Raw genomic sequence first — 18851 nt, 5'->3', positions numbered from 1 at the left:
TGGAGAACCCATTCTAATTAAGAGACCAACTAAAATAGACAACGTCGCGTACAACGAAAAAAATCGAGCCCCTACAACACATGACATTCATCCACATTGTCAAATCTTGACTGGGAATGAGATGCAGCCCAATTCAAATTCATTAGGCTCTAGTAAGAAAAAATACATATATATACATATATTTTTTCAAAATCTTAACTTTTTTATTTATTAAGTTCAATATACTTATATATAACAATGTCTTTTTAAATGTTAATACAGGATCTCCTGGAATACGATTGACCGTTGATCTTCCAATAGGTGGGCCTCAATTACATCCTTCTCTAGTGTCTAACAAGGACGTATCTACTAATGATGAAGCGCGAAAGGGTGAACGAGAGAAGATTTTGAAGGAAAAGGCAAAAAAGGAGGCAACACAAGAAAAAGAAGTTGCTCTTGCAACTGTTGCCACTGCAAAACAACAAAAGATAGCAAAAATAAAAGATGGATCCCCTGGAATACAATTAACCGTTGATTTGCCCATAGGTAGAGCTCAATTACAACCTCCTCTAGTGTCTAACAAGGAAACATCTACTGATGATCAAGCGCAAAAGCAAAATCGAGAGAAGATTTTGGAGAAAAAAGCAAAAAAAGAGGCAGAACAAAAAAAGGATGCAGCACAAGAAAAAGAGGTTGCTCTTGCAGCTATTGCTATTGCAAAACAACAAAAGAAAGCAGAAATAAAAGAGACAATCCGGAGTTCCCCTGGAATACGATTGACTGTTGATCTGCCTATAGGTCGAGCTAAATTACAACCTCCTTTAGAGTCTAACAAGGAAATATCTACTAATGATCAAGCGCAAAAGGAAAAACGAAAGAAGATTTTGGAGGAAAAAGCAAAACATGAGGCAACACAAAAAAAGGATGCAGCAAAAGAAAAAGAGGTTGCTCCTGAAGATGTTGCTATTGCAAAACAACAAAAGAAAACAGAAATAAAAGAGAACATTCAGGGATCTCCTGGAATACGATTGACCGTTAATCTGCCCATAGGTGGAGCTCAATTACAACCCTCTCTAGTGTCTAACAAGGAAATGTCTGCTAATGATCAAGCTCAAAAGGGTGAACGAAAGAAGATTTTGGAGGAAAAAACAAAGAAGGAGGCAGATCTTGCAGCTGTGGCTATTGCGAAGCAACAAACGAAAACAGAAATAGAAGAGAACATCCGAATTATGGCTAAGCGTTTACGTTATGTGTTTGGTGATGGATCACGCACATACACTCCACGTAAGCGATTATGTGATGTGTTTGGTGAGGGATCACGCACATCAGGGCCAACTAAAACGGTTAACACTACTTACATCGAGAAAGATCAGGCACCTACACGAAAAGATACTATTCCACCTCAACTCTTATATGGGAATAGGATGCACTCCGATCAAAATTCATATTATTCTAGTAAGAAAGATTCGAAATCATAACTTACTTTATTTATTGAATTTAAAATGCTTATTTATAACCAAAATTTTTTTTAAAATATAAATACAGAGATTCCCCCAATAAAGTTGACCGTTGATCTTCCTATATCTTCTCCTATGAATACAACAACACAAGGAAGAGCTATTGTTGCTGTTCCTATGACGCTAGAGGAGGGTGTTGGAGACAACATTGCAGAAGAACAACAAACAAAAGCAGGAAGAGCTATACGCGATGATGTGGTTCCTGTAGTGAAGTATCGTCGTCCGGATCTCAACTTTCATCCACCAGAAGAAGAAGATGAAGATTGTTACTCTTAATCAAAAGTTGCACAATTTAATTTATGTATTGACGATGTTTAATTATCGACCAATCACTGCATTTTCAAATTTTTTGTTATATTTTGTTTTATAAATATTTTTTTGTGTGTGATGATAGAGTTAATTATCTTTTGTTTGTCTAAAGTTATTGATCTATGAATTTCTTTTATCTTAAAAATAATGAAATACTTTGTCGTTTTAAAATCTTAAATTCAAATGACGTAGCATAGTGTACATTCTTAAAAGCAACATGCTTTTAAAATATTACTGTAGCAATATAGAAGCTTCCACTAACAAACAACCGATAATAGAAGCTTTTACATTGTCCTTCCAGAAACTTCGAGGATGACATGTTTCTACTTCCTAAATACGAGAATGTTACGCTGTCACGCAGTTTTATATGCACGAATGGCATAAAGGGTGGCTCACCACGTGTGCGTGCAACTACTGATTCAGCACCTTACACAGCCTTCAGCCAACCAAAACAAAATTAATTTAAAATCCAACCAGTTCAAAAGTTCTTATTTTTAATGATGAAAATAGTTTTAAAATAATTAAAATGATAATCATAAAAGATAAAATATTTTATTTATGTCTAGAATAATTTTTTAAAGAAAGATACCCAACAATCCTATAAATATGTACTATGCAAGAGGAAACAGTAATAAAAATTAGAAAAGAAATATAAAGTCCAAATTTTGGATGCTAAGCTACCTCCTATATATATATATAGTAAAATTTATAAAGTTCTTTGTAGAACCTATGAAGATATTTTTAAAATAACGTACGAAGATGCTTTGCTGTCGAGAGGAAAAACTGTTTGACTAAATCACATAGGCAAATAGGCACATCAAGTAATTATTAGAGTTGTTAATTACCTATAAGTCAACCCTGTGTTCCAGCTCACCCCAGCCACATCTCCAAAAGTCAACATAGAATCTATGCACGTCAATCATTAACAACTCCGTACAACAACTTTCAGGTGAATTTCTTATTTAATAAGGATGAGTATTTTGTGTGAAGTTGGAAGATGATGGAGTTGTCACACAGGATATGTTCTTCTCATCCTTTAATTGGGTTTATGTATGTTTTTTTGGGGTTGTTTCTCCTTTACTTCAATTTCTTTTGTAAGGACTAAGGAGTGGTAGGGAATATCTTCTAGTACTCAAAGTGTTGAGGTTGTAATCATATTATATAGTAGTAAGTTTTTTTATATGCACTCTTTTCTTAATAGAAAAAAAAATAAAAAAGAGTGTCTTCTTTTTATTATTATATCAACAAGTTATTTAATTTAACATTTTAAAGATCCATAAGTTTTAAAATCTGAACTGAATACATTTTTAATTTAAGATTATAATAAAAATTATTTTTTAAAAGAGAGAGTAGAGGTGGGCTTTCTGTATTCATTTTTAATTTAAGATTATAATAAAAATTATTTTTTAAAAGAGAGATTAGAGGTGGGCTTTCTGTATTCATTTTTAATTTAAGATTATAATAAAAATTATTTTTAAAAAAAAGAGAGTAGAGGTGGGCTTGTGTATTGGATTCAATATTTTCAAATTTTGAATTTGGTGATTCATTTATTGGTAGGTAAAAGTTGATATCAAATAGTACAATTTATAAATTTCAGTTTGATAATTCAGTGATCGATAAATTTAATTTCGGCAGAATATTTGGTAATATCGTATTAGAGTTGTACCCAATCGTAGTACAAAGTTAATATTATTGCTCCAATTATTTTTATTTGTCTATGTAAAAATTCGATATAATAGAAGATCAACAAGTAAGAAGATTGTTAAGAAGAAAATATTGATACAACTAAACATATGCATTTGGGACGTTGCTTATGTTTAGTCATTTAACTTTCTCTTTTGGACTTATTCTAATGAGTAATAGATCTATTGATATATGATTTTCATTAAGTAAATAAATAATCAAATGATATTAATGTCTCAAAATCAAATATAAAATTCGAATATTGTTATTCTTTTACTTTTGAATGTCATATTAAATTGTAAATTGATTACCGAATATCAAATTAAAAAAAAATTCAAATTTGATTCAATAATTCAATTTTTGATATTTTACGCACGCACTCATATACAAACAAGAAAAAGAATCGAACAACGCATTTAAGGCGGCCTGAATTCTTTTCTTTTAGAAAAAAATATAAAAGCTATTACTTATAAAATTTTGCTATACCAACAATAATAGTAAAAGATTTCTAAATATTTTCTTTAATTGATTGAACACGTGAAAAATTTGAAACATAAGTTGACTATGCGTAAAAACGTAAAAGAACTTTTCTAGTGAATTGACAACTTTGCATAGGAAGGTCTCAATTTTTTAATGAAGTGTCCCAGTGGAACTTACGAATTAAGACATTTAGCATTGACGCCTATATGGCCATTTGAAAACTATTACTACATCATATTGTGAAATTTGAAAGAAAAAAAAAGCACTTTTTGACTTTGGAAATTGGTTGTCATTTAGTCAAATAGTCAACTTAAGAAGAATACTATTGAAGTTGGAATGAATTTGATAGTGATGGTTCAATGCAAATAATTTATATTTATAAATATCTTCAAGAAATAGTAGGATATAGATAAAATAAATGCATACAAAAATTTAAATAGACGGATTCAAACGAAGAATTGTTATCAAAGTGTTACATCATAAAATCGTATTAATCAAAATTAAATGAAATTTATTGAATGATAATAATACAATCTCATTATATATATATATATGAGCGAAATGTTTGATCATTTAAGTCCAACATTAACATTATATCCTATATATGTCACCGTTTCAGATACATGAATGACATGGATATTTAAGATCACATATAAGGTAATTTCTTTATTTTGAAATAAATAATATTTTTAATTTAGACCTTCTAAAAAAAGAAAAAAATGATGCAACTTCATGTCTTAAAATAAACGTTAATTTAAAAGGAAAAGAAGTAGAGTAATAGCTGTAATACTTCTGGATGATGTATAACACTAATTTATTTGAAATAAAATAAAAAATATCAGTTATATATTTAAATAAAAAAGTATTTAATACTTATGACATATTTTGTATTTGATATTTTAATCTTAACTCCAGACAAAAGTTCACCACTATTGTGGCCTGTGGGCAAAGGAAGTTTTTATATTTAATGATAATTTTGTGTAGAGGCTTCCATCTGTCGTTGTTTCTGGAACCTTCGATAATTACATGTCGTAATTCTACGAATACGAGAATGTTGTGTTGTCAAGTGCATATTTGACATGTTATTTCTAAAGAAAGACCACGTTAATTCAGCTGATGTCAAACCTCAACGTGACACTTCCTTTGGCTCAGCAGATTGGTCACACAAGTGGCATAAAGATGGCTAACCGCTCGCACACCCAACCAAAATAAAATACACAATACATGTTACTGTTATATATAAATATATATATTTCTATGCATAGAAGTTATAATTATTCGTGCACAGACCTCTTTAAGGTATGTAAAACCTTTTTATACTGAAAATTAATATTAATTTTTACTTGTCCAATATTTACTTGATATACTCGTAAGGATTGATTATTCTATACTAATAAATATAAGAAAAAATAATGTGTATATTATCATTATGTACTAGTAGAATTTTATTTGATATTACTTTTTCTCAGTATTCAACACATTTCTTAAGGAATAAAATATGTTATATCAAATGTAATATATATTATAAAGTGTAGTAAGTAGGATGACTATTTTACTATATATTACATTTGATATAACATATTTTATTCCTTGAGAAATGTGTTTGAAAACTGAATATAATTAATAAATAATAATAAATTAATAAATTATATGTTAATTTCTAAATCAACCAAAAGGGCTAATAATTACTATTTTTAATATAATTAACAAATAAAAATAAGTTGCATAAGATTTAACTCCTTGCAAATACTTTATTATATTAAATAAAAAATAATTTTGAATTATGCAAGTTATTTAGTAGTCTCTCCGTCAAGAATTGTTTGTCATGTTGAGTCAATTTGACTAATTTTTAAAGGTAAATTAGATCGCAACTGATATTTTAAACAAAAAAATAGATATTCTAAAACTACATGAAAAAAGTACTATAAATTATAATTTTGTACATATTAATATGATGAAAAAAATATATCTCAAAATGTTAATCAAAATTTTATAATTTAACTCTAAAAATAGAAACCATAACAAACAATTCCGGAAGAACGTTGTAATTTTAAAAGTAGAATGTTCCTTAGATACCTCCGAATGAAGGAAGCTCCTATATATGGAAGGTTCCAAGAGTTTTCTAGAAGCTGCGAATACTACATTTCTTTTATTAGAAATGGTTTGCTGTTAAATGTAAAGTGGCTTTTGTCACATCTTCCAAAAATAGGCACGTCATTAAGGAGCTCAAAGTAATGATAGTAGAGTGTACTACTTATACGTGGCCTACATCAAAGTCAACCTCGTGTCTGACTAGTGTTCCACCTCACCCCAAAAATACATACAATATTATTATACTACTCCTATAAATACGCCCACACTCCTCTTTTGATTATTATTTTCATTTACAACAACAAACAAACGAGTAATTTCATTTTTTCAATTATAGAACTAGAAAGAGAAACAATGGATAATTTATGTAGTTTTACTCACAAACTGACTCATCAACAAGAATCTCACTACATGGTGTCAGCTCTCAAACATGTTTTCTCTGGAGCCGCCGTTGATGGTCGAGCCGACGGAGAAGCTGCTCAGCTTTTATGGGAAGTTGAAAATGCAGCCACGTCAGATAATCCAATGCCACGTAGGAGTATCAATGTTCACCCAGTACACGTGGAGTTGGAGAGCGGGAAGAAGAAGCAGAGGAGGAGGAGGAATACGAAGAAGGAATTTAGGGGAGTGAGACAAAGACCATGGGGAAAATGGGCCGCGGAGATACGTGACCCGCATAAAGCCCAACGACTTTGGCTTGGTACGTTTGTTACTGCTGAAGATGCTGCTAGAGCTTACGACAAAAAAGCCGTAGAATTTAGAGGGAATAAGGCGAAAACCAACTTTCCTATTTCAGAATATATTGATGATCACGACAACAGTTCCCCAATGATGATAGTGGAAGAACATGAAAATGACCAAAATGTGATGAATGGTGATGATGATAATGGGGATGACTTTTGGGCCACATTGGAAGATGATAGGCTTGTCAAATTTATCACGCAGGATATGTCCCACTGATCCTTAATAATTTCTACTATTATTATGTTCTTTGTCTTATCTGAAAAATATCTTCTTCTTGTTTTGCAGGTCGTTTGTGTTGTTTATTTCTTTTTATTTGATTACTCTTAGGTGGCTAGTACGGAGTGGTAGCAAATATCTTCTTGTTTTAAGTATTGTACTCGAGTATTAATGTTGCAATCATTTATTTATTTTCGTCCTAAAAAAATATAAAATGAGTGAAGTTAGTTCCCTCGAAAAGTCACCCAACTTATCAAACATTTTAGAATTTGACTACTAAATTTACTTTAATTGATAAAATATTTCAACTATTATTATGTTTTTCAGAAATTATAAACAAAAAATCGAATTTTTAACCAAACTAAGCCATTATATAAAACAATTTACCAAAGTAATACATTTTTCTAAAATTTTACAAAACTAGTATAAACGTATTTCACGGTAACGTTTTAGGGTATATTTTTTTTAAAAAAAACTAACAGCATTAGGTTGATATACGTTACTGTAAGTAACGTTTTACTCCTAAAGCGTTATTTTCAGTAACGTTTTATTCCTAAAACGTTACTCATAGTAACGTTTTAGGAGTAAAACGTTACTGTGAGTAACGTATATCAATCTGACGCCATCAACTTTTAAAAAATAAAATATATCCTAAAACGTTACTGTGGAATACGTTTATACTAGTTTTGTAAAATTTTAGAAAAACATATTATTTTGGTGAATGGCTTTATATAATGGCTTAATTTGGTTAAAACCTCCAAAAAATCTACTAAACTGTCATTTTCTTCATGCCACATTAAAGTCTATTTTTCTTAATAATAAATCTATTTTTAATTGATATCTATTAATTAACAAAATTCTTATTTATCGAACCTGATGAAGTTTTGTTGGTAGACAAAGTGTAGTGGAGAAGATGTTGTCCTCATCTACACATGATGGGTTTAATCTTACATGATGAACCGAACTTTCACGTACGAGTATAGAAGTGCAAGTCGTATATATACTGAGAGCTAAAGGCTGAACTCATTACTCAAGCAAATAAGCAAGAGTATATATGAAAAGAAATTCTGACTTGTTGTGCAGATGTTGTCTAATACGAAGATGAACCACATTGAAGAACTTGTTTCATACTTGATGGTTTTTGAATCTAGAATTCTTGTATTAGGTGATGATCGAGTTGTACTATAGTTAGTTCCTTGTAATCTAAATACTATTGAGGCTCACTTATTTTAGTCAATTTGGGGGTAAATCCTACATAGGTGTAGGTCGTGGTTTTTTTCACCCTTGTGTGCAGGGTGTTTTTCCACGTAAAAGTGATTTTTTTTTACTTTACTGCACTTCACAAAGTAATGTAAGGCAAAAGCAAGTATAACCCGATCCATACCTTATCTCCAAACCTGACTATGTAGATCCAATGATAAATGTCGATAAAAAAAGGTATATCTGGACCTTCTTAAGATAATAAAATTGTTATCAAAAAACTATTTCTCCAACCCAATTTGCTAAATGTGCTAGTTCAAATAGCAAAAACCTGCGTTAAAGTTTGCGATCGTGTTATGGTAGAAGAAATAATGAGTGTTTGGTTGCAACTCAATCCATTTATTATTTATCAGTCCAATTGGTTGTGTTTCAGTAGACGTGTTATTTATAAATTTTGTTTAAAACAAAATAAAATGTAATGTACGTAACCAAACTAGCTTATGTGTATTTCAAATTTCAGTCGGAGTTAGCTCAAGTACAACTCAACTATTTCACTTACTTATTTTGGTAATTGTAAGGACGCTTAGGGCTTAATTTAACGAAGCATGTCAAAACTTGCACGTGACATTGTTTGAGTTGGCACAAATTTTAAAAGAGGGAGACTAGTGATATTTGTGACATAAAAAATACTCAACTATTTGTATGATTATAAATCATTTTATTAAGAATACAAAGAAATTTTCTTTAAGTTGAGTGTTCTGTCATTACAAAAACACATGATTCTTTTTGGTACAATTGAGACATCACCAAACCCAGAAACCTGACATGCGCAATCTCAGATTGCATTACTTGCAGGCCTTCAAATGTGATATAACTAGATAACCATTGGCGTGCCCTTAAATGCAGAAATATCATTTCTTATTGAACAAAACAGAGTAGTAAGAGAACAACTTTACGACTAAAAACTCAAAAGAAACTGCAGCAACAAAACAGTACTATGAGAACTCCAACCACTTAGTTATCATTATACAGTGCCAATGACCGAGTAAAGTTCCAAACATTCCAGTTTCCAGGCAAAACAAGAGCATTCTACTAATTTTAACAAATAGCTTGTTCAAAGAATGGAAGCCAAAGCAATAAGCAGATGACGAAAATTTTGCAGATAACAGCCGGGCACAGTTTAATTTCAAATCTCAGCAGCCAAACCACTAGTAAATCCATATTCCGGACAAAATTGAGAGGATCACTATAATCACCAACCAATTATCTAAAGTCCAAATTAAGTTATTTTCAGAGGCCATAAATGCAAGAAGGCACCAGAGCTAGCTTGATTGTCCCACTGACATATACTCACTCAATAACAGATCCTTACCTATCAAGATCACTAAACAACCATGTGGTTTTCTCATCCCGTGGTTTTTGTCCCTCCAAGGGTTTGCTTAGCCACGTATATTTGTTTCACCTTAGTAGATGGAACCGCACCCAAGGACTGATTTCTGCCATGGAAACCCATTCTGCGATGGGACCAATCATTTCCAGACATATTTCTCTGAGACATTCCACCACCCCTGTGATAGTTGTAGCCTGCAGAGGTATTCTTCTGCTGGGTCTGCGTTCTGAAACCACTGACACTTTGATCTTTACCACTGTTGCTGACACCATTTCTGAGAGCATCAATTTTGCCTGTTTCTGCATTAGCACATCCAGAGGAGCTTTGACTGGCCAAACTCTGAACAGAACCACCAGTAACCCCTGGCTTGGAGGAATCTCCAAGACCAATTTCAACAGGAAACTGAGCTGCATTGGCAACTGTCGCAATATTAAAACTGGGGGTACCATCAGAGTCTTCTGGAGGATGAGATTCCAAGAACCTATTGGTACTCAATGACTTATCAACAGAATGACCGTGCCCAAATTTAGGAGGCAATGCACCTTCAGCTTGCTGCTGCAAGGGGTGAGAAATGGGAACAGAATGAAGAGGCGATGCAGGGACATGAGACCAGCGAGCTTGGACTGGCAGTTCAGGTGAAGACTGAGTTGAAACAAAAAGCGAAGTAAAATGTTATATGAGAGAACTGCTTGCACTAATAGATCATATAACAAAAATCTAAGGCATAACAGAGTTCATATTCTTAGAAGTTAATCAATAGGTCTTCACAAGATGAAAGAAATGAACACAATTATGATTATTTTAAAATTTAAAAGAAGTGAGCAACTAAAATTGACAAGTAACTCCACTATGATGGGGTGAAAGATTCTACAAGCCCTCTTTTTTTGTTATCATCAATTGATGGTATGGCATTCCTTACCTGGAAAGGAGAAACATCAAACATGGCCAGAGGAGAAGCAGCTATGGGCATAATTGATGAAGCAGGGCCAAGGTGCTGCACGGTAGAAGGCATATTCGTTAAATTTCGCTGAGAACCAGCAATATTTACGTTATTCATATCCGCCTCGTTGATACCCATTGCGGAGGATGAGGGTGTGTGCTTCCAATCAGGCTGCTTTCCAGAAGGTAAATAAGTAGTACCCATAAAGCTTAATCCAACCTGGCCATACTGTCCAACTGGAGCAAAATGATTATAGACCACCATGTGCGGAGGACCTTGAACTCCCGGGATACCTCCAGGTGGGCTTATGAAAGGGCCAGTGAAACCTGCTGGATGTCCGTAGAATGAGTCTAACGTAGAATGGCATTGTTGCCATGCACCAAGTGGACCTGAGCTAGACACAGTAGCTTTCTGCGACTGTGATTGGGAGCCACCCGATTCCTTATGTGGACCAAAGGCAAAAATAGGACCACCCAACACGGGATTCATCTCATAGAAAGGAAAATGAGATGGCGGGCCACCAGGAAAATGAGATAGGATTTGGCTAGAAGAATTCTGGGGACTTGGTAGGGACTGCCACAATGATATCGGAGGAGTTTCAACATTGAGATCAGCAGGAAGAGATACACTAAGAGACTCTTCTGCCCTTGATTGGCTGCTCAATTGCTGATCACCTGTCATAACACAAACTGATTAATACAGGCAACTGACAGAACCATCAGATGATAAACAAAGCAATATTTGGGCATAACAAATTCTGTACCTTCAAAAGTTTTAGCTTCTGAAATAGCAGAGCCAAGTCCATTCCCAACAATTTCATCACTGCTGATAGCTGCTACAGCAACAGCAGAAGCAGCTGCTTCTGCTTCAGCCTCAGAATCTTGTACATTTAGACATGGATCATTGGCACATTTATCTTTCTCAAAGAAAAGGGTACAATCACTTTCATCTGGAGAAATATTACGGGAAATTTGTACTTCAGATCGATTAGACCCTGGAGCTCCAATCCCATGTGAAACAACACGACTACTAGTATGAAGGACCGTTGGGGATGTAACAGCACCTGGTAAGAGGGGGCATTATATTATACATATAAAACAATCATAACTTGAGATACATATATATGAGATGACTAGTCAAGTTACCAAATTGAATTTTTTCGCCAGCAAGCAGCGAGTTAATTGGACTTGCAGCAATAGAAAAAGCTTTGTCCTTCGTTAAGATGGATGATGATGGTAAAATGGGCTCAGTGACTGCACTACTGTGAGCTCCCCCAGAAGCTGCATGTGCTTCAAACCTAGCAGGGCTCATAGCCTCTTCAAGTTGGCTCTGTGACAAGGCCATAACCTATGCCAAAGTGAGTCAGAAAATTTCTTGGAGCCAACAATTACAGGAACAATGAACCATAACGCATAGAGATCTCATAGTCAACAATCTAATAAACAAAAGACCAACGAACAATAGCACCACCAATGACTAAGGGTTAGATTGTGAATATCTAGTATCATTTATGAAAACAAGGATAACATAATCCAGTCACAACATAAAACATTACCTAGCTGATGTTCAAGAAAGAAATTGTGTTGGAATTTTGGCTCAGATATGAAGTATCTTTTAATACTATATTGATAACTTGGAAAAGATAAGTCACTCTAATTTTGGGTTTGCAAGAGGAAAAATTAATAATCAATAAAGTGATAGCAGAGGGAAAAACAAGGAAGCAAATTATCACAGTGGAAACTTTTGGGAGTAGAGGTGCCCAATGAGACTACGTTTTCTACAATCAAGTTTGCAATTGCATCAAACTTTTTGTAGCCTATTCAATCAGAATACAATTTAATAACAGAAATGAAAGTGATCTAACTTGAAGCGGTCTTACATGGCTGCATAAAACATCACACAATTATGGAGTGGTACAACACCTGACAAAAGAAATACCTGTTGATTGATCTGTCCACTACCCCAAGAGTTTAGAGGTGATGATGTAACATTCTCTGTATTTTTCTTGCTCTCAAACACCAACCCTGGCTCAAGGTCATCTCCACCAGCAGAAACACCAACACCTGGGGTGGTTTGGTGCAACCTGTAGAAGTAAACAAACAACATCCGCATAAGCATTTCAGGAGGTCAAGAGGTTCTTTGGCCATATTTTGCTTCTAGAGAAACATACTTGGCTGTATGAAATTGTTTATCAGCCTGAGATCCGTTGCTCCCAGCAGGTGTTCCAATTGGAGCCAGTGGCTGCGACACCACAGCAGTAAATCCAGTGGACACATCCTTATAAGCAGATCCTTGCACCTCTGAAGCAATAATATCTGAATAGTTACTCTTATTTGATATTTCTCCACCCACAGATGCCGAGATTTTATTTGGGCTAGTTAAAATTGCAGTACTCTGTCTGGTTGTCCTAGGTTTGCGTGGAGGCTGAGAACATGATTTAAAAAAGTTAACAAATAACATCGCATAAATACCTTAGAAACATGGGCAAGTCGTGATACCTTAGAAGCACGGGATTTCGCCTTGATTTCTTTTTCTCTTTGTTCTCGCCGATCATTCAGCATTTGCCTCTTAGACCTGACTTCAATAAAGTCATCTTCATCACTGGGTGCTTCTATGCCAGGCTGTTTAAAAACACGTACAACACCACTTTGCAATGGAGCATCAACATCCTCAACAGATATGTTCCTTTTTAGATATCCCTCACCGGTGTGCGAAATATTCTGATTTTTGTGCAGTGATGCCCTTCCGTCATCCTTGCTTGGCTTGGTACTAGAGTCAACCTCCTGAGAATCAACATTTGCTGACTTAGAATCTAACTCCACATTTTGCTTCAGTAGCTTACTAGAAAAGGAGCTTCTCTTTGATCCACTTCTTGCCAGAACCGCTATGGCAGCTCTTCCACCCTGATTTAACTTATCACCATGACAAGAGTCATTAGAAAAACTAGTGCTGGATGATTGCCTACTATCTGAATTTTCACGGATTCGAAATTCAGTTCGCTGAACTGTCCGACGAGGTCGTCTTTGAAATCTACTAGACTCAGAATAAGAACCATCAGAAGTTGGGAAAGATGACCTGGAATTAGAACTTTTTACAGCATACGTGAATCTCTTCCCCTTGTTGCTGTATGCTTGGCCTTGAACCCTGCCCCCAGCAGAATTTCTCTCATTGGAAACTGACTGAATTGATCCCAGCACAGAGGACGTGTTGCCATCAGATCCCTTCTCCTTAGATGGCTGCACTTGCCTATCTGCATTATTCAAGCCCTTAGCTTCAACTTGGATATCTAACTCCGAGATAAGTTTTCTACCACTAGCATCAGCAATCCCAGCAATGATGGCCGTAAGAGCTTTGCTTTCTGCAGTTCCTTGTACTGGCTTACTGTCATGAGGTCTCACTAGAAAATCATGTCCCTGATTTGCTGAAAGAGATTGAACATTGACTTTCACCAGAGTAGAAGTATCTTGAGAAAGTTGGGGAGGCATAGAACATCCCGAGTTTTGATTGGTATTGTAATGAGCCTGCACATTGGGCTGACCAAAAGACATCGACTGAGCAGTGATTGGCAGAATCCCTTGTGAGACAGTAGATGAATACCTGAGCTGACCAAATTGGAAGATAGGAGGCTGTGATGGATGTATATGAGTAAGGGATGGACCAACTGGTGGGTGAAGATGAAGAGGCATTTGAATGGAACCAATTTGGATGGCTGGTACTGGTGAAGGTATCAAAGAAGGACCAGAAAACAGGCCAAACTGAAGCTTAACAGGTAAATCAGGTTGACTAGAAGAAGCTAAACTTGACACACTAGTCTGACCAACAGAAGATGGGGTGCCAACAGATGAGAAAGTTTGCTGAGCACATAGGCTAGGGCCACAATAAGCATCAATACCATCCAATAGGTGTGACGCTGCTGAAGTGTGAGGTTCAGTTCTCTGTCTAAATTCAGATTCTTGCATAGTTTTTTCAGCTTCCTGTACCCTGTTAGAAGAGCTATCCAAACTTGCCCCAGGGGCCCCCCCTTGACCAGGATGAAGGCATTTTTCATTAACTTGAACCCCATTTATAGATCCACCTTCAGAGGTTTCAGGTCTATCAAATACACTTTCTTCATTCCGTGAGTTCCTCTCGAAATCATCACTGGGTATTGCAACTTCAACACCATCATCAAAACCCAAAACCAAATTATCTATATTGCGAGATAATTCTCCCTGACCTAATTGCAGATCTTCAAATTCTTGGTTCAGGTCAAGATTCTCATCATCAACTTCACGCACTTCATCCTCTTCCCTATAACCATCATCATCCTCATCATACTCTTCTTGCTGCTGCAATTCACCATTATCTTCCACGTTCCAGTCTTCATCCTCCATGGCAGAGAGAGAACTGGAAGCCATCTTCATGGCATCCTTTAAGAGAGTGCATTCATATCCAGAGAGACTTGCATTTTTACCTTCTGCCGCAACAGATTCTGAAGGAGAATCCCCAGATTCATCCAACTCATCATGAGAGAGATGAGGAGGAGAATTTGGGGGGCTTGTGACAGATAGAGAAGATTGTGAATCACATCTTGGGGTCACATCTTTATTCAATTTTGCGTCTTCTGCAAGTGCGTTCTCCTGCTGGGAAGCAACCAGTTCAGATGGATGTCCACCAAAGTAGCCCGTCTGCCTTGTAGATTCACCTCCCCGAGGATGAGAATAATGGCTTTCATTGTCAACAAAGTTTGATGAACCAGGATGATCATTCATACCCCTAAAAGTTTTCTCCATAGTAGAGAGTGAGGGTGGAGGAAGTACCCGTGGCTGTCTCACTGCATACCGTGACTTACCATAGGAATAAGGTTCATCTGCTTCAGAATTTTGATATAGCCGATCTGGGTAAGGGAAGCGAGCATTGCTGCGAGAACGAGCTTGCCCCCAACCAATATCACCATACCTATCTGCAAGATTATCATTAAATTCGGTGTCCATGTCCCTGTTCCTGATGTATGGATCAGCATCCATAGAAACGTTCCACCTATGCTCTTTCCGATGGCTGAATTCATCTGTATATCCTTCTCGCCCACCTTTGGCATAATTCCCAGAAGCCAAATATCCAGCTGCACCTGATAAATCTTTCCGGGGGGCTGCTCTGCCTCCAGCAGATACATCCCTTCTTGGACTATGATGATCAATATCTTGGTCCCGTAGATGCATTGGTGAGCTGCTTCCACTCTCAAATACATCCCCTCTCCACGAATTAATAGGTCTTCCTCTGTCTGGAAAATTTGTGAAACTCTCTCGAGAGGAGCAGTGCTGGGAACTTACATCAGAAGATCTGCTTAAAACGGCTGTGTCAAAAGACGCTGAAGTTGTTAATCGTTCCACCATTCTTTCACTCTCATCCCAATTATCCACATCAGATGCCCCTGAAATATCTATTTCCTTACTCATGGCAGATATTTTCTCTTCAGTAGTGACAATTAAGGTATCAGTTTTTGTTACTTCAGTCTGCCTCTTGGCTATCTTGGCCTCCAATTCCAAAAGCTTTTGTTTAGCAGCCTGCTTCCTTCTTTCTTCCTCCATGAAGATCCTCTTTTTCTCTTCCTCTCTCGCAATTCTCTGCTCTTCAGCTCTTCTTACTGCATCAAGGCGCTCTTGCTCTGCCCTCCAAGCAGTTTCTCGTGCTTCTTCTTCCAACTTTAGCCGACGTTCTTCCTCTTCTCTAATCAGTCTCAGTCGCTCCTCTTCCTCCCTTCGAGATTGCTCCAATGCTCTTTCTTGTTCTTCCATAACTCGTTGTCGCTCAAGCTCTTGCATCTGTTGAACTCGCTCCAATTCAGCCTCGAAGGATTCTCTCACAGGGTCATAGAAATCAGTCTGCTTAGCTACATCCTTTTTTCTCTTGATCACCCCAGCAAGTCCTCCAGAAAAGAGATCCCTTTCATCAAATCCTGCAGATTCGAAGTCTTTCAAGTATGGATCCTCTTTGTATGGCCTTTCGCCCCTTGAAACATATTTATCCCTGCCCACATTCAGAACAGGGTCACCCAGAGGCAGTGATTTCCCAACAGATGAGAACGAAGATTTTGGCCCAGAGATGTTCTGAAATCCATCACGCCTGTATCTGCTGGACAGTTCACTCCCAAGGCGATCTTGAGTCATGCGCTCAACCCCTCGACTGTTGGATGTTTCATTTGCATGATTCCAGCGTTGTTTGCCGTCAGTAATAAGACCCATGTCCTTCCTTCCATATGAATAATCCTGATTTCCAGTAAAACTTCCATCACGAGCAGTGTCCCCAAAATGTGGCGGAACATATTTGTTATCTTTCCCTAAATCCTTGTTAACAACAGATCCACCCAAGCTAACAGCATTTCTGTCGTTAGCTATGTATGGAACATTACCATCTCTAGAATGAATTGAGTTCCTCCATGTGCTTGCTTCCCTACCTTCTCTACTAGGTGTTCTCAGATCCCTGCTATAACTGTCCCCTCTCTGGTCAGTGGAAAACCCATTCCCAGTCAGGGTCTCTCTAGGAGCCCTCCTTTCATATTGGTTATGAACAGGTTTATGGGGTAAAACGCTAGTTCGAGGCATATCAAAATCTCTATCCCAATAGTTATCAACTTTTGAAATACCAATATCTCTGGCCCTATCAGCAAATCCATGTCCAGTGTCACGTTCATCATCAGCCCAATCGAATCTGGGATTCAACCGCACTAATGGAAGTGGCCCCGGAAAGAAATCTTCCTGCTTCCGAGGTTGATCCGCCCTGCGAGCACTGCTCAAACCATGACTTTCATACCCATTTTCTGCCAGGCCATTTCCAGTAGCATGACGTGAAGAGTGCCCATGAGGACGCATATCAACCACCGAACTCATGTTGTAACTGTCTCTTTGTTCATCAGATGACCCTTCACCAGATACCTGCTTCTGCTTTTGACTCAAACTATCCTTTTGTTTGTTTGCCTGTCCCGAAGAGACAGGCAATGCAGCTTGAAGGGAAGGAAAATCCTCACCTCTCAAAACTGAGACTTTCTCAACTGTCAAAGGAAATGATTTAGCAGGACCAGTAACTGCAGCTCCAATTCCACTTACACGAGCTGAAGGGGGCATATAGGATCCACTAACCTGGTTGAAGCCATCAATACCATGCCCAGTGTGATCCAAACCATCAACAACCTGACCATCAGTATTTACATCTTTATCTTGCAATGCAACAGCAGCAGGCTTAGTCCAACCCATACCAGAAGATGATGGCCTCGGCCCATTTCCTTGACCGCCACCTCCTGATGTCCCACCACCGGATCCTGATAAATCAAATTTCTCATGCTCTTTCCTCAATGAAGGCAAATTCAAGGGGGGTGGAACAGATAGTTTCGGCCCAATTTTCTGAGTACTCCGATGCCTTGACAGAACAACCATTCCTCCACCTCCGCTACCAGACCGCCCACGGCCGACACCGGCGGCTGGGCCAATAGAACCACTATAAGATTTATTATCATGATGAGGAGACTGCCCATATGATTTATTCAAATTCACAGAGACGAATCTGCTCCCAACACCGCCATGATTGGCCATATCAGTAACCCAGAACGCATCAAAAGTATGTATAACAGTGTTTTCTGTAGCCCCTAAAAGATGTTTATCGGCCCCAATATCTCACTGAAAAATTGATCCAGTAAGAAAATAAAAACCCTAGGTACCCACTCCGACCTAAATCAAGACCGAAAAAATGATAGTAATAGTTTAATGGGGATAAATTTATTATTACAGGTAACAAATCGATTAGAACAGGTATTGAACAGTATTAGTGGCTAGATTAGGGTTTGGATGCAAAGCGGGTCAGAAACGGGTCGTTGGATCAGATGAAAATGAACAGGTAGGCATACGACAATGAGCTTACCTCCGACGGCGTAAGATAAATGACGGCGATGTTTAACGTGCACCGCGTCTACAGATATAGAGAGAGGGAGAGAGTGAATGACGTTAGAGAAGCCCTACTGCTCTTAGTCGTCGGGCAATAGAGAGATCACTTCTCTTCGTTTTCTTTTTTTTTTTTCGTTTAGAGAGAGAAATTGGGGTGAAACAACGACCGAAACATTAGGGATTATCGTTTTCTTATTTACTTTTCTTCCCCAAATTTATTATCTAATTACATATCTATCCACGATATTTATTGAACTTCCTCAATGTCGGCCCTCCACCCCTTTCTTTGGCCATTTTGGCACAATTAGTAAGTATTATCGTTTCATTCAATTTTTCAAACTAATAATAGTTGGATATATCTAATTGATTTTGGTAAACACATATTATAT

General features: G+C 36.8%; 2 protein-coding genes across 3 annotated transcripts; one reads left to right on the top strand and one right to left on the bottom strand.

Annotated features, from left to right (window-relative positions):
• The first annotated feature begins 6350 nt into the window (after positions 1-6350).
• LOC107010711 (ethylene-responsive transcription factor ERF095-like) lies at positions 6351-7259 on the top strand. Its single transcript, XM_015209999.2, has one exon. The coding sequence runs from the start codon at positions 6414-6416 to the stop codon at positions 7017-7019; it is 606 nt and encodes a 201-aa protein (XP_015065485.1). The 5' UTR covers positions 6351-6413; the 3' UTR covers positions 7020-7259.
• Positions 7260-9120: 1861 nt separating this feature from the next.
• On the bottom strand, positions 9121-18646 carry LOC107010347. Of its 2 annotated transcripts, none has more exons than XM_015209625.2 (7): positions 13048-18646; positions 12720-12973; positions 12488-12632; positions 11695-11878; positions 11313-11612; positions 10529-11223; positions 9121-10251 (listed from the first exon to the last, which is right to left on the bottom strand). In XM_015209625.2, exons 1-7 carry the CDS (start codon positions 18112-18114, stop codon positions 9625-9627), a joined length of 7272 nt encoding a protein of 2423 aa, XP_015065111.1. In that variant the 5' UTR covers positions 18115-18646; the 3' UTR covers positions 9121-9624. The 2 variants fall into 2 exon arrangements, with proteins under 2 accessions (XP_015065111.1, XP_015065110.1); XM_015209624.2 differs by having other exon boundaries at positions 11695-11896; positions 13048-18645.
• Positions 18647-18851: the final 205 nt, after the last annotated feature.

Source organism: Solanum pennellii, chromosome 2 (genome assembly GCF_001406875.1).
Source record: "Solanum pennellii chromosome 2, SPENNV200".
NCBI classification, from domain to species: domain Eukaryota; kingdom Viridiplantae; phylum Streptophyta; class Magnoliopsida; order Solanales; family Solanaceae; genus Solanum; species Solanum pennellii.
Note: the sequence above shows the minus strand (reverse complement) of the source record. Positions and strands in the feature narration are given on the sequence as shown.

Excerpts from the sequence above, each read along its gene's own strand:
- LOC107010711 (XM_015209999.2), top strand. The coding sequence starts at position 6,414 with ATGGATAATTTATGTAGTTTTACTCACAAACTGACTCATCAACAAGAA.
- LOC107010347 (XM_015209624.2), bottom strand. The coding sequence starts at position 18,114 with ATGGCCAATCATGGCGGTGTTGGGAGCAGATTCGTCTCTGTGAATTTG. Across the intron at positions 12,974-13,047 it reads CGAAATCCCGTGCTTCTAAG|CCTCCACGCAAACCTAGGAC; the intron begins GTATCACGACTT and ends TCATGTTCTCAG. Across the intron at positions 11,613-11,694 it reads TGGCGAAAAAATTCAATTTG|GTGCTGTTACATCCCCAACG; the intron begins GTAACTTGACTA and ends CCCTCTTACCAG.